Below are 18474 nucleotides of genomic sequence, written 5' to 3' on the forward strand. Positions count from 1 at the left end.
AGGGGTTGGTTGTGTTGGTTGTGGTGGTGGTTATGGGTTGGAGTGGTGGTTGGAATTGGGATTGGGCTGATTTGAATGGGATTGGTGCTGTCATTGTCTGTCATCTCTCATTGCTACCAACATCACGCAGAATATGCAAACACAGATCTATTTATTCACTTTTGAATGTTCCACAGTCCCCCCGTGGAAACCACTCCAATTGGATCTCACAGGAAGCTCACAGGCAGGAAGAAGTGTGACGGCTTCGGAGAAGATAAGAAAAGCGAGGATATCGACAGACAAGATGCAAGAAGGATAAGGAAAGGGAAATAGATGGACTGGAACACATTAGATACGACCTGGCCCCCCCAATCAACCAATGATCTCCTCGCTCTCCTCGATGATCTCTTCCACCAGCTCCTCCACCACCGTCTCGCCCTGCTCCTCCGACACGGCCGGGGCATCCTTGGCCAGCTTGGCCGAGTCCACGTCCTCCGGCACGCCGTAAGCCTCCTGGTCCTCCGCCAGGAGCTCCTTCTCCCGCCGCAGCCAGGCGGTCCACTCGTTGAGCACCCGCTTGCGCGTCTCCACCACCGCCGTGTTGGCAATGTCCACCGCGTACTTGTCCTCCTCGTCGAACTCCTTCGAGTACTCGCGGAGGTTCTTGCGCACCTGCTTCTGCTCCTCCTTGCTGAGAAGGGTGGGGGGACGAGGGCGCCAGATGAACTGCTTGAACTTGTCCGTGGGCTGCTCCGCGAGCGTCTGACCGGCGAAGGTGTGAATGTTGTAGCCGTTTTCCATCTATACCAGTCAGTATATGTAGCCCAGAAAGACCTATAGAATAAACATACCGAGTGAGTCCACACGCTAGCACTGCTGACAACGTAGCGACCCGTGGGATCCCAGTCAATATCCGTGACACCGTAGTGCTCCACAGTCTTCATTAATTGCAGGTTGGCCGCCAGATCCTTCTCACCCTCGGGCTTCTCACCCTCAAAGTCCATATCCCAGAAGTCAATGTCGAAGTTCGTTTGCGAGTGCACCGTGGCAACGACGACGAAACGTCCCTTGGGCGACCAGTAGATGGCGTTGCTGGTCTTCTTCTCGATGGTGCGCACCAGCTTGAAGTTACCCGCCGAAACACCCTTCTTCTCGGGCGCGAAGAAAGACACCGCGGTCTTGGGGAGAACACCGGCGCCGCCGGTAGCCTCGCCGTTTGTGATGAGGACGAAACGTCCACCGTTGGGCTCCCAGGCAAAGTTGATCACCGTGTCCTTAAGACTGTCGACCACCTCCACGGGGACTCCCTTCTCGCGCACCCGGAAAATCTCCAGGTTGGTGGCCATCGACTTCTTGGACTTGGAGTGACGATCCACCTTCACACAGACGTAGGTACCTTGCGATTGCCAGTGCAGCTTGACGTCCGACACATTGAACAGGTTACGCGTACGGACAATCTCCTTCGAGGGAACGCTCATCAGGGCGACACGAGCCGGGTTGCTGCCGATTTCGGGGGTCCAGAAGCAAAGCAGCTGCTCGTACTGCTTCACACCTTCGCGGGCGACGGTGGCGGGCGACCATTCGAAGTCCATCACACCATCAATCTTGACGGAAGTCTTGCCCAGCAAGTTCATCCGGGGAAGCTCGTAGATCGAGATCGACTGGTGCTGCTGCATTCTCGCCACGTACTTCTCGTCAGCAGACCACTTGAACGCAGGCCACTGAACCTTCTTCTTGGGTTGGGCATCGCCCTCAGCACCGGGACCGGCAGTCAGGTCGTTGGAGACGAACGAACGGAGGGGCTTGCCCGTGACGATGTCCCAAATGATGATGTTCTTTCCGTCCTCCTCGTAGGTCAAGACCGGGTGGCCCTCCTCGACCTGGATGGGGCGAGCAGACCAGGTGGTCAGGTAGCTCTCACCGGGCGAGAACTCCACCAGCTGGACGAAAGGATGGGGAAACTGCTTTTGCTTCGAGAAGCCGGAGCCACCCCACAGCTGAACACCCTGGGGGTGGACGGACGCGAGGTAGGTACCCTTGGGGGACCACTGGACGAAAAGCTGCGTCCAGTGGGCGCGGTCGACAACGTTCTCGGGGGGGTTGGTCTTGTTGTTCCAGAACACACCGACCTTGTCGCCGCGGTAGAGGGCGAACTGATCGCGGGCGTTGGCGTCGCCCAGCCATGAGCGGAGGTGCTCCTTCTCCTTGAATGGTTCGATGGTGGGGGGCTTGTATTCCTCGTCGATGCGTCCTTCACGGCCGTAGCGGTCGATATCCATCAATTTGTTGACGGCGAGAGTGTGCTTCTTATCGAGGGGGACACCGTGCAGCTGCTTGACCGCGGCGATGGCCTGTTCGGGGGTCTCGTATTCGACGAAGGCGAAACTGGAAAACCGAGTGTTAATGTTTCCACAGCCTTCCCGCTCGGTTTTCCCAATACATACCCTTCGGACATGTTCTTATCGTTGATGGGCATGAAGACGGCATCTTCCGCGGTGTGGCCGACCGTGTTGAGCTTCCTCAACAAAAACTTGATGAGCTTTTGCCGGCTCTCCTCCGGGACGATCGGGAGTCCATCGATGACGACGAATGTGTCCAAACCCTCCTCGAGCTTCACTTCGTATTGTTCCTTGAGGTCTAGATGGGGATAACAAGGCGGAGTCAGCGACGAGGGGTACGGGCGATGGGCGATGGGCGAAGGGCAGATGGAAAACAACGCGAGGCGCACTCACCGGAGAAATCAATCTCCTCCTCCTCCTCTTCGTGGAGGTCCTGCTCAGACAGGGTGTCGAAACTGGGCGCCATGGTTGCAGTCGCAGCGAGCGGCGATAAGGGGGGGGGGGTGGGTGGAGAGGGTTGATACTGAAGATGAAAGATCCTGTTCTGGATTTTCTGCTGGTCGACCCCGTTTTGGCTGATTTTAGGGCAAAAGAGCAAATCCCAAACCACAAGCGCCTTCTGTGTGCGATACTGGCTGAGTCAGGGCTGAGTCAGATTGCAATCACATCACCTGACCCATTGTGAAGGATGGTTATCGGTACTCCCTGGGTAACCATACCGTAAGATAACGCAACCCCAGCTCTGGGACCACGTGACGCTTAGGTCAGCCGCCCGCCCCCAGCTTCTCGCCCGGCTGATTATGTCTCTGTAACCGACCTGTACAATCGGCTGGGCTGGACACCACAACACTCGCGATCCCACGCATCCTCCTGCTTTCCTGTGCTGTTCCGGGTGATAGCTGCTGGTCGTTGCGGGCCGGCCTTCACTGACTTCCCATTCATCTCATCTCACTCTCGCTCAATCCCTCCTCCCCGTCCCATTCCCCGGCCGACATTCCCTCCCTCTCTCATGCCCCGCCGGTCCTAAGCGCCAGCGCTACGCCCAGATCTAGACGATCCTCGCCAGTGCACGACCGCCGTGAGCTGAACCCAGCTGTTGATAGCCTCACGGACCTCGAGGTTGGATTCGGTTGGCAATTGACAACATTCAACCCCCCCATCCCGCATCGTTGTCTGCAGAAGGGCCGAAAAGCCAAGCTACTGGGTCAAGATGTCGCGTAAGTTCGGAACTCTGATGTTCCCGGGTCGTGCTCCACGCCGAGGTCGCTCTCAACTGACATCATGTCGTTTCTTTTTCTGCAACAGTCTCCCCAGATGCCCACGATCGATACATTCCGATCATTGATTCGATCCTGGCCAAAAGCGATCTAACCACAATTTCCATAAAGCGCATTCGCAAAGGTCTCGAGGATGAGATCGGCTATGATCTTACCCCGCAGAAGGTCCGCGTCCCGGCCCTTCGCTCTTGTCGCAGACTGCTCGTTCACCCACCGCAATAGACACCGGATAGGATGCTGACATTTGTTTCCCTCGTTCAGGTCGCAATTAGGCAGCTCATCACGGAGCGGTTCGACATTGTCGCGTACAGAGGGGGCGAAGAAGCCACACCCGAGACAACCGCGACTACCTCCACCACCAATGGGCATGGGCAAGATCATGATTCGGTGACCCCTGTAGAGCCGTTGTCTCCGGCCCAATCCTCCATGTCCCAGAAACGCCAGGCCGACAGCGAAGAGCACTCTGACACCTCAAACAAGACTCCCCCGGCCAAGAAACAGAAACCCGACAATGACATTGATGCGGACGCCCAGTTCGCTGCCAGGCTTCAGGCCGAGGAGAATATGCGTGCTCGCCAGACCCGCGGGGCTAGTACCCGCAGGTCCCAGCCGGTGAAGAAGAAACAGCCCACCAAAGCGAAGACGTCAAAGAAAGTCAAGGCCGAGGATGATTCGGACCTGGAATCGGGCTCGGAATCCGGGAAGAAGGTGAATCGGTCGGGCGGTTTTCATGTAGGCTAGTTACTTCTTGTAGTGGGGGCTGGCGCTGACAGTTGTGTAGAAACCTCTGACTCTTTCCCCGGCACTTTCGGCTTTGCTGGACGGCGAGGTGACGGTAGGTCATCTTCTCTCTTATCGCTGGCCCGATTTGATCAACTTGCTGACATCTCGACAGCTCTCGCGGCCGCAGACAGTGAAGAGGCTCTGGCAATATATCCACGAGCATGATCTCCAGGACCCCAGCGACCGGCGTCAGATCCGCTGTGACGATGCGATGAGAGCTGTCTTCAAGCAAGATCGTATACATATGTTCACGATGACAAAGATTCTGAGCCAGAATTTGTACAGTCCCGATGAATAACTTTGGGTATCTAGAAGCCATTTTTTTGCCTTCAGGACAAGGCAGTCGCAGCGAGCCAGTCGTTGCCTTACGATTTTCCGATTTCTACATTTGCACATCACTACTCATTACACAGCATTTGGAACCCAGGCGCTATTGTCTTTCTTTTTATTCCAAAGTTCTTTATTTGTTCCCCACATTGGTGTCCTTGCTGCACTTACTGTTACTCTCTTTGGCGAAATAACTGCCCTATCTTTCCTTGTGTTGACCTGCTTTTCTCTCCAGCGGGAGTTGGTGCTGCCTTGCGGACAGGCGCGATGGATATTGCTACCTAGAGGTCGTATTGATTATTGAGTTGGACCCATACAGTGCATCGCGTCATTGCATGATGCATTTCTTGTCATCGCGGGTCACCCGTACAGTGTAGCCGAAGAAGGACTGCTAAGCAACACATATGGCCGGCCGTAGAGTTGTTATCCGTAGCGGATATGAGCCGGAGTGAGCCATGATGAGTCATAGGAAGATTGAGTCCTAGTTAATATCAGTAATTCCCTGTCGTTGCTGTCGCAATTTGGAACGGGGGAATGGATTGGATGCTCACTAAGCATGCCGCCAAACCAACTTTTTTGCCTGCCGCTCTTACTTGAAAGTTGGTCCCTCCACAGCAACGCCGGCTTATCACCCCTCCGCTGAAATCGCCGTCTGGTCGCACAGGCTCCCAAGAGCGCAAAGCTCTTCGCGTCCTAGAGAGCATATTTGGGCACTTGCTCCCACCCTATCCCTTCGTGAACTCGCCCTCCATCTTCAAACTTCCCAATGTCCGAAACCCAGCCCACCCAAGCCCCCGGAGCGCAAGGCCAAGGCCGCGGTGGTCGTCGCCGGGGTCGCGGTGGAGGCTTCGGTGCTGCTCGCCAACCTGGACAACCTGAGGGCCACCAACACTCCCACGACGGTTCTGGAAGAGGTGCAAGGTCCAGAGGCCAGGGACCCCGCCGAGGAGGCGCTGGGGGGCGTGACAAGCAGAGTCGTACGGGGAACAAGTCGGAAGCCTCAGCTGAAACGCCAGCGGATGCTCCGGCAGGGTCAGAGAGTAAGGGGAAGCAGCCCGTCGCAGAAGAGTCAGACAATGCGGATGATAGTGAGGTTTGCTTCATCTGTGCCTCGAAGGTCGACCACACGTCTGTCTCGCCGTGTAATCATCGGACCTGCCACATCTGTGCGCTGAGATTGAGGGCCCTCTATAAGAATAAAGCTTGTGCTCATTGTCGGGTATGTGTTGTGCCCGTCGCATCTGTCAACTTGGTTCCGGCCATGCGCTAACGAATGCTCTGCTGTAGACGGAATCCAACTATGTCATCTTCACAGACGACCATACAAAGCGCTTTGAGGACTTCACGGATGCCGATTTCTCGCAGAAAGATGAGAACCTCGGGATCAAGTATGAGAACAACGACATCTTTGAGGATACGGTTCTGCTGCTGCGGTATAATTGTCCGGACCGAGGCTGTGATGTGGCTTGCTTGGGATGGCCTGACCTGCACCGTCACGTCAAAAGCAAGCATAGCAGAGTGATGTGGTATGTTCTCTCTGCCGGGTGAAGTGGGAGACTGTGGAGGGACTGATACTGACTCGTTCTAATCCAGTGATCTGTGTACACGGAACAAGAAAGTGTTCACCCATGAGCACGAAGTGTTCACGACTGCTGAGTTGCGTAAACACGAGAAGTATGGAGATGATGTGCCAGGAGCGATTGATCAGAGTGGGTTCAAGGGACACCCTGAGTGTGGCTTCTGCAGGCAGCGGTTTTACGGCGACGACGAATTATACGCCCACTGCCGAGACCGTCACGAAAGATGCCATATTTGTGACCGTCTCTCGGCGTCCCGCCAGCAACAGTATTACATCGACTACAACGCCCTCGAGGGTCACTTCCAGAAGGATCACTTCCTCTGTCTTGACCAGGAGTGCCTCGAGAAAAAATTCGTGGTTTTCGAATCTCAAATGGACCTCAAGGCGCATCAGCTCGAAGCCCATCCCAACGGCCTGTCCAAGGACGCCAGACGGGACGCACGCACCGTGGACTTGTCTACCTTCGACTACAGGGCGCCATACCAGCCCCAGCAACGTCAACAACGCCGTGGAGCTGGTCGCGGACGTGATCCCAACGCAGAGCCGCTGCCTGTGTCCAGCGCCCAGCCTTTGCGAAGAGACGAGGTCGCCTACCAGCGTCAGATGGCCATCCAAAGTGCACAGTCCGTGTCGACTCGCAGCTTTGGAGGCCAACTAACACGCGACGACACCCAACCTGTGCGCGCTCCTGCTCGTCCTACCTCAACTCAGACTTCTGCTGCGACCCCTCCGGTTGCCGAGATGGAAGGTCTCAATACCACTGCCGACTCGGGCTCGGTTACTCCTCAAGAACAGGCACGCCGTCTACGCCATGCGGCCGTCGTCGAAAGAGCCTCAAACCTCCTGGGAAACGACCAGCACAAGCTCAAGGAGTTCCGTACACGTGTGTCCAGCTACCGCACCTCCTCCATCTCCGCCACGGAACTCATTGACGCCTTTTTCTCCCTGTTTGATACTTCTAGCTCCGAGCTGGGCAAACTCGTCAAGGAGCTTGCCGACATCTACGAAGACGAAGGCAAGCGCACTGCACTGCTCAAATCCTGGAACGACTGGCGTGCGATCAACGAAGACTACCCTGCTCTGCCCGGACCCGGCGGTATCCTCCCCGGCATGTCCCCGAGCACTGTGAGCAGCGGTGGAGTCGGAGGGAAGCGCGTTCTGCGTCTGAAATCCTCAACCGCCCAGTCCTCTCGTTCCGCTGTCGGCAGAAGCGGCGCTATGCCTTCATCTTCCTCTTCCACCAACCCCTTTCCCCCTCTCTCTTCCACCACTGCTCGCTCTACTCCTCGTTCCTCCACCCCCGCCACCACCCCCTGGGGCGCTGCCGCCGCAGCTTCAGCTCCCACCTCAGCCTTCAGCAGCGCTCCCTCCTCCCGATCCGTCTCCCGCGCTCCCTCTCGCCCGGTCAACACGAACAACACCGATGCTTTCCCCGCACTACCTGCTGCTCCTAAACCCAACGTCCTCATGGCCGGACTGACCCGCGGCACCGTCCGTTGGGATGACCGTCGCCAGCCAACCGCGAACGCCTGGTCCTCGTCCTCCCGCAACGACAGCTCCACCGCAGAGGAAGACTTCCCCGAGTTCCCCGCCGGAGGAGGCAAAAAGGGCAAGGGAAAGAAGGGCAAACAGACTCTCTTTCACTTTGGATGATCATGACCATCACACACACACTCACGTACATATGTTGTGATTCTCTGTGTTTCATCCCGGGACATAAAAGAAAGTGGCTTGTTGTCTTTGCATAGGTCTGGTCCAGCTTTGTTGCTTGTTCAACTTGTATTTGAGCGCCTGTAATTATCATTAGAGTTGCGGGGTGGGAAAAAAAAAAAGGAAGAGCCTGTGGGCCTGGGTTTGTTCATGGATGCATCAAACCAATGGAAATAGAAAATGAAATAAAAATAAAATAATTTCAATTTCAATATCGATGCCTTGGAGATCATACAATACATTGATACTACTACAAATGATGATTGGTTGATTGGGTTTACGAATCACTCGCTCATGAACCTACACACTCCACAGAGGAAACAGTATCCCACTCGTCATCATCGGTGGAATAGTCACTTGCTGGGCGTGTCTGGAATAGCTCCTCTGTCATGGTCCCTTCGGATACTTCCGAGGAGAGACCAAGTGGTTGTGATCTGTGAGTGGGGTTATCGAGCGGAGAGTCCAGATCAGTATCACTCTGGGGATCTGCAGGTCGGGTCGGAGATTCGCCCAGTTCAGAACTTCTATGGATTTCTGCGACATTCTCGTCAAAGGTTCCAATAGAGCTTGGGTTCCTTTCCTCCACAGTTTCCACAACGGATGCATCTTCGTCGCTGATACATGCCGCGTCTTCGTCAATAGCTGCCATGCTCAAGGCGAAGTCGTCTTGGAGTCGTTTCAGCCATTTTCGGAGGGGCTCGCCTTCCATGGTTCCGTTGCGGGCGAGGAGGAGTTCTTCTTTTAGAGAGATGAGTAAATTCCTCCTGCGTGTAACGGCTAGTGCTTTGGATTTGCTGTGGCGGCGTTTGGCGAGCAGGGTGAGCTTCTCAGATACCTGTTGGGCGGTTTCAAAGACTCCCGGGGGAAGTCGACGAGCTTGGCTAGGGTGAGGCCGTAGAATTGGTTCGTGTCGGGTCCTTCGGCGATCTTGTAGAGCATGGTCATCTTTGAAGCGTCGGGGGATATTTCCGCTGCGAGATGGAGACTCACGACGCCGTTGCGCTCGCCCATTATCAGGGCGAGATCACGGAAGTGGGTTACAAACCAGACTAACGCGTGGCTTTCTACGAGAGCTTCTGAGATGGCGATGGCGATGGCGAGGCCGTCGGTTGTGCTGGTGCCTCGGCCTAGTTCGTCGACGATGACCATGCTGCGGGGTTCGATGTTTCGAAGGATGAAGGCCATTTCGCGCATTTCGGCAGCGAAGGTGGATACGTTGGCTTCGAGGTCGTCAGATGTAGAGACTCGTGCGAATAGCTGATGGACGATAGGGAACGATGCGTATTCTGCTGGGACGAAACAGCCGATTTGTGCCATCAGAGTCATCAGTGCCAGAGAGCGGATGTATGTTGATTTTCCGCTCATGTTGCACCCTGTGATAATTTGGAAGCGGGACTGCTGTGTGGCATAGGCATCATTGGGGATGAATTTCTTCGTATGTATCTTCTCGCGGATTGGATGGCGTCCGGATTTGATCGCGAGGGTATCTGTCAGTTCAGGCCGGATGTAATCGTGGGAAGTAGCTAGTTGGGCAAACGCCGCTAGCATATCGAGCATGGCAATAGCTTCGCTTACTTTGAAGAGACCCGAGATCTCCGAGCAGATGTCCTGGATCAATTCCTGCACGGTTTCGTCGCTCATGTTGATGACTTCGTTGTGCGCATCTGTAATCTTTTGATTGAGTTTGACGAGATCGAGAGTTTGGCACTCGATTCGGTTTTTCTTGCGATAGACGTTGATGAACATTTCAGGCAAGGATTCGACTTCTTTGGCCGGGAGGCTAATGTAGTACTGGCGAGCTCTGTCGAACTTCAGGTCTAGGGCAATGCTATGTGTTTCTACAAATATTAGATGCAAATGCAAGCTGATAACTCAGAACACTCTCACCAACTAATTCTGCTACAAGTTCTGCGGCATCAGTGTTAGCTTCCTTGTATGTCTGTCTTGCGACATCAAGGAGGCTGTTTACTCCAGCCTAGAATCATCATGAGCCTGACCAGGATGCTAGATGTGGATGGTGGGCTCACCCGGACACAATAAATACGCTGATTCCTGAGGTCGAGTGGCCTGGTCTGGTATGTGACATGTTCGTTGAGAGTTTCTTCAATCATCTGTTGGACAGCCCGGTGACCTGCCGGGGCGCATAGCTGGATAAAATGTTGGCTTCATCGGTATAGCACCAGGATACACCTACTTCTCTTATAGTTGTCAAAAGACTACTCTGAGCTGCGGTAAGTGCCTTGTAGACCGACTTAATTGAGGACACATATGTTTTGATCATGATGACATTATTGACGGACTGTTCAACGTATTGGAAAGCTCGTTTATTGGGAACAAGGATAAGCTGGGATGTCAGCCAAGTTATTCAGGAACAATTACAGTCCACATACGGATGTCAGGACCTTGTCTGCATCGATGAAGCCTTTGAGAGCTATTGGTCACATATGGGGTCAGTAACCTAGCCGTAGATGAGATCCCTAGAAGCAGACCTTGTCTCACCGACACAAACATCTCCTCTTTGGTAGACAGGTCCTCTACAGCGTCGTAACGGGCCTGTAATTTCGACTCTTCAGTCGAAGGCTGAAGAATGTTGGCCCTGAGAAGCCTCGCGCCCATAGGGGTTAGAGTCTCATTAAGAAGGCCATACAGACTGTCCTTCGATTTCACGTTGTGGATGTTTTGGATCAACTCCAAGGAGACTATGGTGGAGAGATCGATGGATATAGACCCTTGAGAGGGCTCGAACCTGATACGAAGCGAATGACAAGTGAAGGTTTTGTTAAGCTCTAATTCAACATACTTTAGGACCTACAGGAGTTAGTGAGAATTGTCAGAAGGTTGCGGTGCTTACCGCAGCAAAGCAACAAGCAGCAAAGTAATTTCCTCCTAGGATAATCTTGATAGGTTCAACATCTTCGGAAAAGGCAAGTCGGTCCACATATTCATGTCCTGATTTCTCAGACCAGAACTTGCGGTCTAGAAAGGTGAATGTAGTGTCCTGGATATTCTCTTGGATGATGTAGAATAGCTTGGAATCTTTGGCAGAGTTCGCGAAAAGGATCTCCGTCGGCTCGAATACTCCGATCTTGGTGACGGTTTTGACATACGTCTGGCTGTCGCAGATCTGGCACAGAACCGTCTCTGCGGTGGATAGATTGACGAAAGCAAGGCCAACCGTAGAAGAGACGCCTCTGGACTCACTGACAGCGCAGATGATATCCTGCGAAGCAACGCTTGTTGCTGTTGTCGTTGGCCTCGGGGTTGTCCTGGGGAATGTGCTGATTCTGGATAGTGGGGCAAAGGAGCTAGCAGCTCCAACTGAAGAGTCCCTAGAGAAATTCGACATTATGCATCATTGAGGGACCCAAGCCGATGAAGGGGAAAAAGGAGGGAGAGATGAGGATATAGTAGAGCGGGCGTCCGAAAGCGGGCTAGCGCGATGGGTCTCCCCGCGATACGGATTGCTATCTTTTATCTTTTTTTCTGCGAAAATCTTCGACGACCAAAATCACCCCAATTGAAGAGCGACACAATGGCGACTCTTCTTCCTCCCCCGACTAAGCGCCAGAGAACGGAGACGGCCGAAAGGGCCCGCCAGCAGCAGGAGGTTCAGAGTGTCCCCGAGAACCTGGGCAGCATTCGTGTGCAATTCTTCGACCAGGCGACGGGATCCGCGACCGGGCCGGCAGTGTCCGTTCCTGTGGCCGATGCCACTGTCAAGAACCTCGAGACTCTTTTGAATACGTTACAAGGCAATGTGGGTACGCAGTGGTGGCGGCCAGCCCATGCTTTTCACAGACTGATTGTTTCCTTCTGCACCACAGGAAGAAGATGAGCGAGTACCATACCGTTTCACGTACCAGTCCGACGGCAAAGGCAAGGACACGGACAAACAGACGATCGACATCCTATCCGACCTGTACCACTCCCTATTGAAGCCTGGTCTGAAGACGACCGAAGATACTGTTCAGCTCTACTTCACCCCGCAGGCAGTTTTCCGCGTCAAGGCCGTCTCGCGATGCTCTGCCTCGATCGCCGGACACGGCGAGGCCATTCTTGCGACCAGCTTCTCCCCCGTCAACTCTTCTACGATGGTCACCGGCAGTGGTGACTCTACCGCCCGTATCTGGGACTGCGACACCGGGACCCCTCTGCACACTCTGAAGGGACATACTAGCTGGGTGTTGGCGGTCGCTTACTCACCCAACGGCGCCATGGTTGCGACAGGAAGCATGGACAACACCGTACGAGTCTGGGATGCGAAGAAGGGAACCCCACTGGGAGCTCCCATGAAGGGACACGCAAAATGGATCACCAGTCTGGCCTGGGAGCCATACCACCTCCAACAACCCGGTAGGCCGCGCCTGGCCTCCGCATCCAAGGACTCGACAGTTCGCATTTGGGATGTGGTCTCGAAACGGATCGACATTGTCCTCACCGGTCACAAGGGCTCAGTGACCTGCGTTCGCTGGGGCGGAACCGGAAATATCTACACTGCTTCTCACGACAAGTCCATCAAGGTGTGGAACGCTCAGAACGGCACCCTGGTCCAGACCCTTTCGGCGCACGTCCACCGAGTGAACCACCTGGCCCTTTCAACTGACTTCGTCCTCCGGACTGCGTACCACGATCACACCGGCCAGGTTCCGCAGGCGGATTCTGAGAAAGTGGCCGCAGCCAAGAAGCGGTTCGAGCAGGCCGCTACCATCAACAACAAGATCGTCGAGAAGCTCGTGTCTGCGAGTGACGATTTCACCATGTACCTGTGGGAACCGGGGAGCTCCAACAAGCCGATTTCCCGGATGTTGGGCCACCAGAAGGAAGTCAACCATGTCACGTTCTCGCCAGACATGGCATACATCGCATCCGCGGGATTCGATAACCACGTCAAGCTGTGGAACGCCCGTGACGGAAAGTGAGTTCCCACCTTCACCAATTCCCCATCAACTAACCGCCTTCCATATCCTCCCTACATTTACAAATACTAACCACCGGCAGATTCATCACCACACTCCGCGGCCACGTCGGTGCCGTCTACCAATGCTGCTTCTCCGCCGATTCGCGACTCCTGGTGTCCTCGTCCAAGGACACCACACTGAAGGTCTGGAACGTGCGGACGGGCAAACTGTCGGAAGATCTGCCAGGACACAAGGACGAGGTATTTGCTGTGGACTGGAGTCCGGATGGACAGAAGGTGGGAAGTGGAGGCAAGGACAAGGCGGTGCGGATATGGAGAAACTAATACTATACTATATTATACGTATGATACTGTTATGAACCAAAATAACCCAACCCCCAATATAACCCACCACGATACTCATGAACCATCAAAAATGCCTTCACTCAAGCAGATACCATTTCGTACCGGATGTCATGAATTTCCATGTAAAGACGCATAGATGCATTTCAGCGGTCAACTTGTACGACCCCATCTAAATATCTTCAAGGTAGAAAAAGCAAAAATATTTTCCTACCTAGCCCTGTGGCGGATATATCTTTAGCCTATATCTTCAGCCTACTGAATACATCATATAACACATGACAAAATATTTTACTCAACATCCAAAAAAAGAATATTTCACTTTAGAAGTAAATACAATAGCAAAACCAACGACCTATACCAAGCAAGACAGGCTAACTATAGACAATCACCCCCAAATATACCACCATCCCCATCTCAAACCAATCTACCATCTAGGCAGATCTAATTTAGATGTACTCCCAAGCAGCAACCGAGCCATTGCCAGCAACAGCCAAAGCATCAAAGCCAAGGCAGTCGTTCACGTTGCCCTGAGGAACGGTAGCGTTCTGAGAAGCAGCAAAGACCTGCCACTTGCTATCCTTGGTAGGGCAAGCCATGAAGCCCTTTCCGAAAGACCAGGTGCCGAAAGGCTTGCTGGGGGCGTAGGTGAAGGGGCCGGTGGAGGAGCCGGTAGGGATGTAGGCGGAGTGGGGCACGGTGAAGCTCAGAGCGCCGGAGGGGTTGACGTAGACCTGCTGGCCACCGGGGACTTCGACGTCCTGGATTGGGGGTGTTAGTAAGTATTTGATGGTTTTGGGGGTATGGAATGGGGGCTTACCAGGGAGGAACCGTCACCGGCGAAGACAGTCTCGGTGCCGGCGGGGCAGCCGGAGGCAATAGGGCAGTAGGAGGAGGTCTCTCCGCCGAGGTAGAAAGCACCGCCGGCGGCGTTGAGGGGGAGGAGGTGAATGGGAGAGCCGGAGCGGGCGGACATGACGCTGAAGGTGGTGGTGTCCCGGGCCGCCTTGGGCTGGGAGGGGGCGGCGGCGGCCAGGAAGGGGAGGACGGAGGCGGCGGCGAGAGTGAACTTCATTGTGATGGTTGGGGTTGGAGTTTGTGTTGGAGTTGTGGGATAGAGACTGAGAAGAATAGTTGTTTGGAAGATAGGATGGTTTGATCTGGGAATGACTGGGGAGATGGGATGCGCGACCCCCGTATTTATATCTTGAAGAATGAGCCCATGAGGTCAGGCAAGGACAAGAGTGGAGTGGTTGGAGGAGCAAGGGCCCCGAGGTTGTGCTGTATACGGAGTACGATTACACTATAGGTACAGGAAACTTGCCTCCCTCCAGCATCATCCGTTACAACCTGCGAGATGCAGCAATGCCCGGCGGCACGAGCCGTCAGAAGAGAATCTAAATCCTGGCCTATCAGGAGAAGATGCCCAGAAGAACGTGGATGGAGCGATTCCACTTGGCACCAGCACTAAAGTGAGACCGCATGGAGTCGAGCGGGCGAGAGCCATAGTGAGTGGCTCTTCATCGGCTCCGATGGAGAACGTAGAGCTCATGACGTGCCGATTATACGATTGTCTCACATTCCTCCGAGACACGGCAGGGAAAAAAATGAGGATGTTCACTTCAGCTGTTAAGCGTGGGAGGCGGAAGATAATTATAGAACGACGATCCCCAAGCCAGGAGCCGTTCCGACGATCCGATGGCCGTCCCCCAGTTTCCTGTCTCCAGTCGGACAATGCCGATCCGCCCCCCCCCCCCGAGTCTGAGACTCTGAAGAATGGGATTAGGATTTATCTAGATAGGAGAGCCTCGAGTATTTTTCCCTTTTCCATCGGTTTCCCCGAGCCTGCCCCGGTGGACGTCATTGCCGCATGCGCACCGCCACCGGAAAATAGGAGCCTGCAAAACCGCATTCCTCGGTTGAGCAACGGTTCCCCCGGGGCGTGTCCTGCGGATTTCCATTCAGAACTCTAACTTAGAGCCGATGGTTGGGAAGTCGAGTGCCAGCCAATTTGATTCATTCATTCATTCTTCCCGGCGTAGTGCATACAGTACAGGCCCTCCAACAAATGCAGTGTCCGATGGGTGGATCATTTTCTCCTCTAACCGTGTGTGCGCGGGACCGTGGAACCAGACGCGAACCTTCACACCGTACAAGGCATGTTACAGGAATGGGAAAGCAAGACAGGATTAATTAGACATCAAGAAGGGGAAGCCCACCAGGAGAAGCCAGGGGGAGCAAAGAAGAAAAAAAAAAAGAAAAAAAGAACCAGAAGAAACCTGCGACACCAGTCCAGATAGTAACAGTACACCCACCCAATTCAAAAGAGCCCATCACCAACACCTCAGAACCGAACCCACATCCTACCCTAACCTGTAATCAAAAGCGCGAAAGAGGAATCAAAAGCAGAAAATCAGATCGCCCATAGGTATCCTAAATTAACAAACGCCCCTGGCTCAGTCGTACTCGTCTCCGCCGTCGTCCCCGTCGCTGTGACGCCCGCGGGATCCCTTGACTCCGTCCTTCCGAATGGGTATCTTGATCCCCTGAAGAGCGAAACATTTGCTCAGCGGCGTACTTTCGATGACTCCGGGGAATTTCTTGGCCGAAAACACGTGGAATGCATCCGAGAAGACCGAGGCCAACACCGGTGCAGACCCATGGTTGATCACAGACACCCCGTTGGGAGAATCGCTGGACTGGTTACCGACGTTTACAAAGCTCATTTTGAGGCTGTTGAGATATCAGCATCGGCCACGACGCGACCAGATCGCGCGGTTGAACTCACCGAAAAGACCCCTCCGTGCGAACACTCAGATCCTGTAGGATGAACCATACCCCGATCTTGTTTTCGGGGTCAGTCAGTCGGAAAGCACTGGCGCTGAGACTGCCAATGAGGTTGCGCGTGAACATGCCGCCAGGCCCGGAGGTAACAGGTTGCGCCGGGGAGATGTTGGTGGGAGGCATGTGACCGCCAGCATAGTACGGCTGGTAGTAAGGCCCTTGCGGGTTCGTCCCATAGGGGTTCTGGTACTGTAGCTGGGGGTTTCCACCATAGTAATTGTTCATCTGAGGGTATCCGACGGGCTGGCCGTAGGCGTTCTGTGCGTAAGGCGGATAGGACGGAGAAACACTATGCGGTGGAGGGGGGTATGAGGAGGACATGGCGGTAGATATTGAGGGAGACGTGGCCGAGTGCTTGACGAGATTCACCTCGCTGGTCCCTTCAGCGTTCCACAGGTCGACCATGAGCACGTAAAAAGACGTGTCGATTTCACTATAATGGCTGGTCAATGACTATCCTCATCATAGTGGGCAGGCGAGATTGCCATACTTAATATCAATTTCCTTTTCGGTCTGCGCATCACGAACAATCAGGCGAATACAAGGAGGGGGTGTAATAGGCCGTCGGTCCTGAGCTCTCGTCAGCTATCAATGAAACCAAGAGAATCGTCAAACGACATCGAAGTAGGACCGACTTTATCTCCGAAGCCACACATCCGGGCGCGAACAGGCTGCTGAACCACCTGCAGAGACCAAACGCGACCATCGTGAACGGTGGAAAGCGGCGCCAGGTGACTCGACGGAGGTAGCCCGCCGGCGGACGCGACGCCTGCAGAGCCGGGAGTGGGATATGACGAGGACGGAGGCGGAATACGATCCATCGACAGCGGAGGGGGTGGAGGCGGAGCGGTATGTGTCCGGTCGTCCAGAGCGTACATGGCGCTCATCGCGTTGAAGAAGGCGAAGGTGAAGGTGAAGGCGAGGGTGAGAAAGTGGCGGAAGGAGGGGTGAATACCCGAAACAGCAATGAGGTTCGCGATGGACAAACCCAATCTGCCACGAGCTGAAGTTAGACAAGGCACGCGCCTGCTGGGAGAACAGCCAAGGATCCGGAAGAACCACACATACGTCGGGTCAAAAAACAGTGCACAGAGTACGCAAAGAAGGAGCTTGCAAAGCGACGATTAGGTGTGGGTGAGCCGTAGCGACGAGGCGTCAAAATGCGGAAGATTCGTTGAGGCTTCCACGGATCGGCCGCAAGACCACAGGTTCCCCAACGGCGTCCACTTTTAATCCTGAGGGTAGCACAAGGACAGGAACCTGCAGCGGTGAACGATTGGCGGATAACGATGCTGCACGCCAACCCAAAGCCGAGCAAGGCAGACAGGACGGAGAGAGGACAGGCAGGGGAAAGGCGGGGTTGCGCAGAGTGGCTGGCAAGAACGTCGTGAAGAAGAAGGACGGAGAGTTTAGTTGCTGGTGTGCGGACAGCAGAAAAGATCGGAGCAGCCGAGGAGGGGACGAATGCAGAGCTGGAAGTCACGGGCAGCTCTCGAGGTCCAGAACCCAAACTTTGGGAGGGAATGAGCTCATTTCGGCGTGGTGACTGGGGGGGGGTGTTTTTTTTGCTCTAGTCTAGTTCTGGTGCTACACTGTACGAACAATCTAGAAGCAAGCATGGATCTCTACATAATATGGAGTAAATCTGTCATCTATAATCCATAGAATATATAGTACATAATCTCTTGGAACGATCCAAATTCCCGCCGTCGGTCGCTGGGGAATTAATTCTGTGATCCATAAACGCGGGCTGGGGGGGAAGAGGGGGCAAAGCCCACGGGTCCCGGGGCACCAGCAAGCAAGCCGCGGCGGTGTTTGGGGCATAGAAGGATGGGCTAAGCAGGCTAACCTTAGGCCTTGTCCTGCCCTTGCCTTCCTTCGGTCGTAGCGTCACGGATCAGGAGGCGATCAACCCGGCGCAGGAACCTCGCGACCCAAACGGTCGGGTTCAGTAGGTCGCTGCCCACCACGGCACCACCAGTGAAGAATCGCCTGCCTGGACCCATCGCCGAAGCAATTCCCGCTGTGTTTATTTCCCGGTCCTTTGTTTGTTTTTCTAGCTGCTTGTTTTTAAAGCTCCCTTGTCATTTTTCCTTCGCGACTCTAATCTCTCTCCTACGGTCCTACCTCCTCCTTCCGTATCGAACTAATAATAGCGCACTTGAATACCTAGTCGTTTACCTACCCAATCTTTATCTCGACTTGATCTCATCGGATTCCATCCATTGTCTCTCAATTTCCATTTTCGTCATCCGGCCTTGCTGTCACAGTGGGGCGGCCAGATGTAACGAAAGAGGGGAACGCGACTGTGCGAGCCTACCTAGTACCTAACCTGGCCAACCGCGGCATGACCCCGGCTAAGGGTGTGCTCACAGT

At 54.4% G+C, this 18474-nt stretch overlaps 5 protein-coding genes across 5 annotated transcripts; 2 read left to right on the forward strand and 3 right to left on the reverse strand.

Moving 5' to 3' along the window:
- Positions 1-64: 64 nt before the first annotated feature.
- Positions 65-2826, reverse strand: EifCb (translation initiation factor eIF3 core subunit b). The gene is made up of 4 exons (XM_025610766.1): positions 2712-2826; positions 2424-2616; positions 831-2364; positions 65-780 (listed from the first exon to the last, which is right to left on the reverse strand). The coding sequence occupies exons 1-4, from the start codon at positions 2782-2784 to the stop codon at positions 352-354; spliced, it is 2229 nt and encodes a 742-aa protein (XP_025471709.1). The 5' UTR covers positions 2785-2826; the 3' UTR covers positions 65-351.
- Positions 2827-3140: 314 nt separating this feature from the next.
- Positions 3141-5084, forward strand: BO94DRAFT_530848 (SWIB/MDM2 domain protein). Its single transcript, XM_025610767.1, has 5 exons — positions 3141-3535; positions 3624-3760; positions 3857-4327; positions 4377-4430; positions 4491-5084. The coding sequence occupies exons 1-5, from the start codon at positions 3529-3531 to the stop codon at positions 4674-4676; spliced, it is 855 nt and encodes a 284-aa protein (XP_025471710.1). The 5' UTR covers positions 3141-3528; the 3' UTR covers positions 4677-5084.
- A 183-nt stretch (positions 5085-5267) lies between these two features.
- On the forward strand, positions 5268-13309 carry BO94DRAFT_562671 (E3 ubiquitin-protein ligase HEL2). Its single transcript, XM_025614308.1, has 6 exons — positions 5268-5924; positions 5993-6231; positions 6299-7867; positions 11520-11751; positions 11819-12909; positions 12993-13309. The coding sequence occupies exons 1-6, from the start codon at positions 5472-5474 to the stop codon at positions 13234-13236; spliced, it is 3828 nt and encodes a 1275-aa protein (XP_025471711.1). The 5' UTR covers positions 5268-5471; the 3' UTR covers positions 13237-13309.
- Positions 13310-13443: 134 nt separating this feature from the next.
- On the reverse strand, positions 13444-14375 carry BO94DRAFT_507746 (putative IgE binding protein). The gene is made up of 2 exons (XM_025609629.1): positions 14075-14375; positions 13444-14015 (listed from the first exon to the last, which is right to left on the reverse strand). The coding sequence occupies exons 1-2, from the start codon at positions 14327-14329 to the stop codon at positions 13704-13706; spliced, it is 567 nt and encodes a 188-aa protein (XP_025471712.1). The 5' UTR covers positions 14330-14375; the 3' UTR covers positions 13444-13703.
- Positions 14376-15468: 1093 nt separating this feature from the next.
- On the reverse strand, positions 15469-17081 carry BO94DRAFT_215071 (velvet factor family protein). Its single transcript, XM_025606180.1, has 4 exons — positions 16734-17081; positions 16589-16668; positions 16043-16531; positions 15469-15987 (listed from the first exon to the last, which is right to left on the reverse strand). The coding sequence occupies exons 1-4, from the start codon at positions 16983-16985 to the stop codon at positions 15711-15713; spliced, it is 1098 nt and encodes a 365-aa protein (XP_025471713.1). The 5' UTR covers positions 16986-17081; the 3' UTR covers positions 15469-15710.
- Positions 17082-18474: the final 1393 nt, after the last annotated feature.

The sequence above is a fragment of the Aspergillus sclerotioniger genome (assembly GCF_003184525.1).
Source record: "Aspergillus sclerotioniger CBS 115572 chromosome Unknown BO94scaffold_3, whole genome shotgun sequence".
Taxonomy (NCBI): Eukaryota; Fungi; Ascomycota; class Eurotiomycetes; order Eurotiales; family Aspergillaceae; genus Aspergillus; species Aspergillus sclerotioniger.